The sequence below is a fragment of the Tripterygium wilfordii genome, chromosome 3, assembly GCF_013401445.1.
Source record: "Tripterygium wilfordii isolate XIE 37 chromosome 3, ASM1340144v1, whole genome shotgun sequence".
Classification (NCBI taxonomy): domain Eukaryota; kingdom Viridiplantae; phylum Streptophyta; class Magnoliopsida; order Celastrales; family Celastraceae; genus Tripterygium; species Tripterygium wilfordii.
The window spans coordinates 7031839-7040864 of NC_052234.1; the positions used below are offsets into that span (position 1 = coordinate 7031839).

At 37.4% G+C, this 9026-nt stretch overlaps 1 protein-coding gene across 1 annotated transcript; it reads left to right on the top strand.

The window, feature by feature from the left end:
• The first annotated feature begins 1192 nt into the window (after positions 1-1192).
• Positions 1193-2432, top strand: LOC119986952 (probable ascorbate-specific transmembrane electron transporter 1). The gene is made up of 4 exons (XM_038831644.1): positions 1193-1600; positions 1681-1726; positions 1794-1993; positions 2077-2432. Exons 1-4 carry the CDS (start codon positions 1442-1444, stop codon positions 2335-2337), a joined length of 666 nt encoding a protein of 221 aa, XP_038687572.1. The 5' UTR covers positions 1193-1441; the 3' UTR covers positions 2338-2432.
• The last annotated feature ends 6594 nt before the right edge of the window (positions 2433-9026 follow it).

The window sequence follows — 9026 nt, forward strand, 5'->3', positions numbered from 1 at the left end:
TAAATTTATATATATATATATATATATATATATATATATATATATATCAATTAAGTAAGTTATTCAATAAATGTCTCCCCTTAGGCCAATAAAAGGCTACATAATATGAGTCTAGGATAATACATGAATAAAATGCAAACCCAACTGAATAAGTAAGCCTAAAAAATAGATGATCCAACCAATGATGATGATACATGTCTCTATTAGCCCAATAAAAGATTAATCACAAAGAGATAGTCATTTGATAAGGTAGAAAAAATGAAAAAAAAATTGAGGATGTATTTATAGGGTTCCATGGGATTGTGGTCTTGTAGATAAAATGGTTGTGATAAGGTATAACTTGGTGTATCCAATGTATAGACTAATAACACTAACATTGACTTTTATCTTAATGTTAACAAGTGATATTTATAAAACCAAAAACAAAATTTTTGGGGCACTGTCCCCAAACCCCAGTAGGAAGTTCCACCCCCCTAATATCAAATACTGGTTCCGCCCTTGAAATCAGCCCCTCAACTTAAAACAATTTTTAATAATGTTTAAAGTTGAAGGATTGATTTGACACGAAAAAAAGTTTGAGGGTTGAATTGACCTTTTTGGCACGTTTAAGGGATTCTGTGATACGTATCCATTATTTATTAGATCCATGAGAACTAAACTCCCAAATATAGGCTCATGACACTCAAAATCCATCATTTAAAACACCTCATAACACATACCAATATACCATCAAAACGCCTAAAAACACAACCAACAAAACTCTCAAGCACAACCATGAGTTGAAAAAATAAAAGAGTTTTCACTAACATGGGGCAAGGGTGTTATCTTCAACTTTCATGTTAGAGAACTTAAGTGCGTCATGGACAAGCAATATCTGGATTTTCAACAGTTCAGGCTTGGCAACAAGCAGAGCTAGCTGAACAATTTTAGGGACACAAGATTCAAGCCCTATTTGTTGGCAGTTTTTTTTTGGTTAATGCCTTTGATTGTGTAAAATTTTTCTGTCTATGAGGCACCTTGGCTCTTTTGCACTCTAGCAATTGATACATATACTTTAATCTCCCATGCCATAACATATGGCTATATTATCAAGAAGAAAATTAAGACGACCGTTTAAGCAAATTCCATTGGGTGGGCAACAGTCAGACTGCATAAACATCTGTATTCTGTCTAGACGATAACAAATGCCGCGTGTAGGTAGGCTTCAATCAAAACGATAACAAATGCCGGCTAGACGGTCTACCATACCTCTTGTCTGCTAGCATTTCTTGTTCGACCAAAAAGCTGTTTCTTGGTGCCTTGCTAAACAGATGTGTCCAAATTACAACTTGGGAACGAGAATAACAAGACATAATTGAAACATAAAAACCCTCTGCTCCCCCTTGTTTCTCTGTTTCTTGGAGGCTAAATTAGCTTTAGTTTTTTTGAGAGGTGAATACCAATGGCACCTAAAAGTAGTAGCTACCAGATCTCAGCTTTGCCTGTTACGGTGATGGCGCATTTGCTAGTCGTCGCGATCTTCACTCTCGTTCTTGTTTGGCTCCTGCACTTTCGACATGGTCTGGCTTTCAAATCCGATAACAAACAGAAGATTTTCAATGCAAGTTCCCTTTCAAAAGTTCTCACTTCATATGTATATAACCATATTTGTATAATTTGTTTAATATTTTGATGTTGCAGATTCATCCACTTCTGATGGTATCGTTTATTTTACTCATGGGAGAAGGTAAGAAAAATGATTAATATTCTACACTGACTAGTTGTAGGTTCTAATTGGATTTTGATTAAAACAGCTGTTATGGCATATAAATCCGTCCTGGCAACACGAAAAATACAGAAGATTGTTCATCTAGTCCTGCATTTGCTAGCCTTGGTTGCTGGAGTATTGGGGGTTTATGCAGTTTTCAAGTTTCATCACGAAATCCGCGCTCCAGATATGTACACCTTACATTCCTGGCTTGGCATTAGCACCATTGCCTTATTTGGTCTACAGGTGCATATACATACATATCATATATATGTTATCGATTAGTTGATATTCCAAATTGACCAAATCCTTGTAATTTGTTTCATCAGTGGCTTTTGGGTTTCTTCTCGTTTGTGTTCCCGGGTGCACAATCATTTAGGAGAGCTGGGTACTTGCCATGGCACATTTTTGGTGGAATGGTCATATTTTTCATGGCGATATTGACTGCTGAGACTGGTTTAGTTCAGAGATTCATCTTCTTAGGCCTACGGCGCAGCCAAGAAGCACTGATAGTGAACTTCACTGGACTCCTAATCCTGCTATTTGCAATTGCTGTTGGCCTCACTGGTGTCCTTCCGCGTGCTTACTAGGAACTTCATTTGAGATCTTGTTTATTTTGTTCATGATTTGTGAGTAACTTAATTCACATTTTATAATGCATTACCCTGATTTGTTTGTGGTTGAATTTGTGGGTGGCATGATTTGTACTTGTATGGTAATAAAAGATTGTGTTTCAATCTACTGATTATTTAGATGATCAGATTGGTTTAAGAATTCTTGGGAAAATTTTAATAATAACCAACACAAGGATTGTTCAAAACTTTGGTTTATGTTCCATCTGCTTGTGATTAAATAAGAATGTCATCAAGTAAAGAAATAAGAGATAATTACCAATAAATTCCTGATGTAAGAATTGTAGACTAATAAGGACATCATTCAAATTATTACACCAATAAGTCTTAAGTTAACCACTTCAAGCTGATCTAAACATTGAGGATTTTTATGGCTCAAAACAAAAGACAGAACATTATAGGTATCCATTCCACGGAACCCCTTTCTACATCGACGGCTATTGTGGATGCTCAACACTGTCAGTCACAATGAAAACCTTAATGGTGGAACTACAGTGGACTTGAGAACCCACGGACAGTTCAAGCCCTTGTAGAATTTTACGGACTCAAGATCCCAAGTTTATGTTTATTTTTGAAACTAGACTCTCTCACACTGCTTCAAATTCCATCAGATTACAACTTCAGTGGAAATCCTACTTTCTGTTCCTCGGTTGGATATGAATGTAGGTTTAATGGTGCTTTGGACATTAAGATGTTAGTGTTTTTTATTAAATCTTACTCCCCTAACATGATGATCTCGGATGGAGATGATCCTTCGTGGTGTTTCACAGGTATCTACGGCCAACCAAATGGAGCAAGAAGAGTAGAAACATGGAACCTGCTACGTCAACTACATTCTGACCCCCTTCTACCATGGATGTGTGGGGAGACTTAAATGAAGTGACTTCAATTACAGAGATTTCTGGCTCCAACAACCGCTCTAAATCCCGAATGCAAAACTTCAGGGACACTTTGAACCATTGTGCCCTTCACGACCTCAGATTCTCTAGTCATAGATACACTTGGACTAATCGTAGGTGGAACTCAAATTTTCCGGAAGAACGACTTGACAGAGTTGTCGCTAACAACCCTTGGCATGATTTGCTCCCGGGTTCGAAAGTTCAACATCTCACAAGCACCGTTTCCGATCATGCCCCATCATACTTGTAGAACTTAAAACACAAAAGATCAGGTTCAATCACTGTCTTCAACTTGACTTTGATCAAGTACCTGCACTTGAATCTCTTTCAAAGTACAAGAAAGTTTCCAGCTTGTAACTCACATGGATGCAGTACTTGAATAGAAAGTCACAGTAACACAGAACAAGTTCAATCTTTGTATTCTAACAGAGAAAGAACAACAACTTTAATCATACGTTCTAGTTCTTACACACAAAGAGATAAAGCCAAGGTTAAGACCACAACGTAATTCATAGACTGGACTAGCTTACCTGGCAGCAACTCTACACATAAACACAGATAAGTAAAACAAGTCTTGGTCAAACATTGACTAGGTTAAACATAAGTAGAATAACAAACATGACAGACTCAAGTCTCACAAAACCAACAAACTCCTCCTTGAGACTATGTATGGACATTCCAAGAAGTTTTCTCAAAAACTCAAACTCGCCCATAGGCAAGGCCTTTGTAAACATATATGCTAGTTGCTCTTTAGACCTGTAGTGCACCATCTGAATAGAGCTAGCTTTATCTAACAGCATGGAACCTGACATTCATGTGCTTAGTCTTGCCAAACTGAACTAGATTATTAGCAATAGCAATGGCAGATTTACTATCACACCACATCACAATAGCATCACCTTGATCATGTCCCAAACTTGTCAGAAGCTTCCTCAACCACATGTTATGGTTTGATGCAGCAGCAACAACTATATACTCAACTTCTGCTTTTGATTGAGCAGTAATATCCTGCTTCTTGGAGTTCCATAAAACTGCACTATAACCAAATGAAAAAACAAATCCATTGTGCTTTTGAAATCATTTGCACTACCAGCATAGTCACTATCCACATAACCTTCAAGAACGCCACCAACACCCTTCAGAAAATAAATTCCAAGGTCCATAGTGCCTCTGAGGTATCTCAAAACCCTTTTGGTAGCTCCATGGTGCACTTGACTTGGAGAATTCATAAATCTTGACAACAAACAAGCTGCATACATCAAATCAGGCCAAGTAGTTGTCAAGTACAATAAACTCCCGACTAAACTCCTATATGCCTTGGCATCAGTATCTGGATCTACTTCATTCAAAGATAACTTGCAAGTCAAGGCAAGTGGAGTAGCAACCAGCTTACTTTTCTCCATATTGAATTTTTTAAAAATGTCCCAAGAAAATTTCCTTTGCGAAAGGAAAATACCTGAACTTTTCTGATGAACTTCCATCCCAAGAAAGTACTTCATCACACCTAGGTTAGACATCTCAAATTCATTCTTCATTTGAGTTTTGAAAGCCTCCACAAAATTAAGATTACTCCCTGTCACCAGAAAGTCATCCACATACAAAGATACTATCAAATGGTTATCACCATTCTTAACATACAAGGTTGCTTCATTCTTGCTTCTATTGAATCCTTGATCAATCAGAAAAGAATCAATTCTGCTATACCAAGCTCTAGGAGCCTGTTTTAGGCCATAAAGAGCCTTGTTGAGCTTGAGCACCTTTTGTTCACTCCTAGCAGCAACATACCCTTCAGGCTTATGAACATATATCTCCTCATTTAACACCCCATTTAGAAAAGCATACTTAACATCTAAATGAAAAATCTTCCAACCATGATAAGCTGCAAGTGCAATGAGAAGCCTCACAGTATCATGCCTAGCAATAGGAGCAAATGTATCACAATAATCCACCCTTGGTTGCTGTGCATAACCCTTCACAACTAACCTAGCTTTGTGTTTGAACACTGAGTCATCTGGATTTAGTTTTGTTTTAAACACCCAATTTACACAAATAGCATTTATATCACCAGGTCTAGAAGTGAGCTTCCAAGTAGAATTTTTTTTTCAATCATGTCTAACTCCTGCTTCATAGCCAATCTCCACTCTTCATGTTTTGCAGCGTCAGCCTAACTAGATGGTTCTGCAGTAGCAACATTACACTGCTTATACACTTCTGCCAAAGACTTCATCTTCTTGGCAATGACTTATCATCATCATCATCATCAATAACATTATCATTATGAACTTTATGAATTGAATCACAGCTGCTATTAGTGTCAGACAATTGGTGCAACCCAGAACACTTCACAATTTTTTGATTCTCCCAATCCCAGTAGGTTAATTCATCCACAATTACATCCCTGCTCACTATGATCTCCTCAGTTTGCAGATTATAAATCCTGTAACCCTTGGATTTAGATACATAACCCAGGAAAACTCCCAAATCAGCCTTTTGATCCAACTTGCTCCTTTTTATACAAGTAACATGTGAATAACAGATTGAACAAAAAATCTTTAGATGCTTAGCTGCGGGTTTAATCCCAATCCAAGCTTCAATTGGTGTCATCTCCTGCACAAACCTTGTAGGAAGTCTATTTAGAAGATAAACAACTGTATACACTACTTCAGCCCAAAATTGTTTTGACACCTTCTTTTCAGCTAGCATACACCTAGCCATGTCCATCATAGTTCTATTCTTCCTCTCAGACACTCCATTTTGCTGAGGAGAATAAGTAATAGTCAACTCATGTGCAATGCCCATATCTTCACAAAATTTATCAAACTCATTTAAGGTATTCTCATTTCCATTATCAGACCTAACACACTTGATCTTCATCCCACTTTGAGCTTCAATCAAACTCTTGAACTTCTTGAACACAGAGAACACTTGAGCTTTACTTGAAATAAAAGTAAACCCAAGTCATTATGGTGAGATCATCAATAAACAAAATAAAATACTTATTCTAACTAATAGAAGGAATAGACAGTGGACCATACACATCAGTATGGATCAACTGTAGCTTCTCACAAGCTCTCCATGTAGAACTAGCTGGAAATAATTGTCTATGTTGCTTCCCAAACTGACATGCAGCACAGACCTCATCACTGACATGAGAAACTAGTAAATCCCTAACCAAATTCTGATCACAAGCAAACTTCAAAGATTTCAAGTTACAATGGCCATTCCTGCTATACCATAACAATGACTCATCTGCTTGTATAGCATAAGCACTATAATTGATAGAGTTTGCAATTAATGGAAATGAGTTGTCAATCATTTCCACCTTAGCAATCTCACAACCAGTAGGAGAAATTACGGTGCAACACAAATCACTGAAATCTAGTGAATACCCCATTTTTTCATCATTTATGGAACACTTAGCAAATTCTTTTTTTAATTTAGGAATAAATAACACATCAGGAATGAATTTGATACCTTGCTTAGCACTCAAAGCCACAACACCCTTGCCTTCTGCTTGCACCACATCTCCATTACCCAAAACAACTTTAGTTATGACACAACTATCCAGAGAAGAGAACATGTTGATATCCTTGGCCATATGACTGGTACAACCACTGTCAATGAGCCAAGCACCATTCTCAGTAGAATGTGAAGTACAAACAGCCATAAACAGATGATCCTGCCCAAATTTATGTTGATCATTTGAATAATGTGCCTCATGTGAGCCACTAGAACCACCAGAACCTCCAGACGGCCCTTGATTATGCTTCTCTCTACAATACTTCTCAATATGGCCTAATTTCTTACAAAATCTACATTGAGGCCTACCATACTTCTGCCAGTAGGAATTCTTAGCATATTAGTCTTGTTACAATGAGGACGAGGTGGAAAACTACCCTGGCCTGACTTGGATTGATCACCAACAATAGAACCCTCTTTGGACTTCCCCTTTCCACCTTTGTCAAATAATTTCTTCTTTTTACCATCTTTAGAACCAGGGAACTGCTTCCCCTTATGCTTCATGTGGAATGCACCTTCTGAAGCCTTATCATCTTTTCTAGAAAATCTTAACTCTTGAGCCTGTAACTTACTACACAACTCAACAACAGTAAGCTTAGTCAAATCACAGGATTCTTCAATAGCTGAGACTTTAGCCTCAAACCTCTTAGGTAAGCTTATCAACATCTTCTCAAGTACCTTGTAGTCTGAGACAACTTCCCCAAGCAACTTCATGTGATTAATAACTTCACTCAGTTTATCTAAGTAATCACCTAAGGTCTCTGAATCTTTCATTTTCAGCATTTCAAATTCTCTTTTAAGAGTTAACAACCTCTATTGCCTTACTCTTGCACTCCCCTGAAACTCTTCTTTGAGTTTATCCTAGGCAGCCTCAGCTACCTTGATATCAACAATTCTAGGAAATATTTTATCATCTATGGTAGATTGTAGGAAAATAAGAGCTTTAAAGTTCTTAGTTTTCAGTTCATTAAAATCTTTAAGTTCTTACACAGTAGGATTTTTTGACAAGGAACAGGAACAAACCCTTCCTCAATCAAATGCCAAAGATTATGGGCCATAAAAAAAGACTTCGTCCTTGCTGCCCAAAAATCGAAGTTTTCACCTTCGAAAATAGGAGGGGAAGAAAGTGAAGTCTGAGACATTTTTTAGATAACAACCAGAGAAGTGAAACTTACTCCAAGCTTGAATCGACCTCTGATCAAGACCATATACCCTTAAAGAAGTACGACTCCGATACCAACTGTAGAAATTCAACACAAAAGATCAGCTTCAATCACTGTCTTCAACTTGACCTTGATCAAGTACCTGGACTTGAATCTCTTTCAGAGTACAAGAAAGTTTCCAGCTTGTAACTCACACATATGTAGTACTTGAATAGAAAGTCATAGTAACACAGAACAAGTTCAATCTTTGTATTCTCACAGAGAAAGAACAGCAACTTCAATCATACATTCTGGTTCTTACACACAAAGAGATAAAGCCAAGGTTAAGACAACAACCTAATTCATAGACTAGACTAGCTTACCTGATAGCAACTCTACACATAAACACAAATAAGTAAAACAAGTCTTGGTCAAACATTGACTAAGTTAAACATAAGTAGAATAACAAACATGACAGACTTAAGTCTCAAAAACTAACAATACTAATATCTCATGTCAATGGAGCTCCCATACCATAGAAAACCGACATAGGCCATGATGTTTTCATTTTGAGAAAGTTTGGACGTGGATAGAATCCTTTGAAGAAACAATTGTGCACATCTAGAATGAGAACATGGCAGGTAATGGTCTGAATAATTTTCAGAAAGGGTCTTCTTCATTGCACTAAGCTATTTCAGGATACGAGTTCACATCTATTAATATCTTGGACCATAATCTGAAAAAAAATCTTGAGCGGAGACTGCATCATTTGCACACTTTATAGGGATACGGAGGAGGTTCTCATGACCAAGGAACATTAGAACTTCAGATTAACGGATTGCTCTATCAAAAGGAAATAGCTTGGTGGCAAAGGTCCAGGCAGACTTGGTTGAAACATAGGGATCAAAATACCTGCTATTTTCATGAAAAAGTTTCTCAAAGGAGACACGAATTTTATCTCAGGTTACGTGATTCAGATAGCTCCAGGGTATCTAATCCCATGGGGCTGGAGGTGAGATTCAGTTATTACTTCTGAGTCCTCTATACGTCATCCAATCTGAGCACTCTCCATAACTCTTTCAATTCA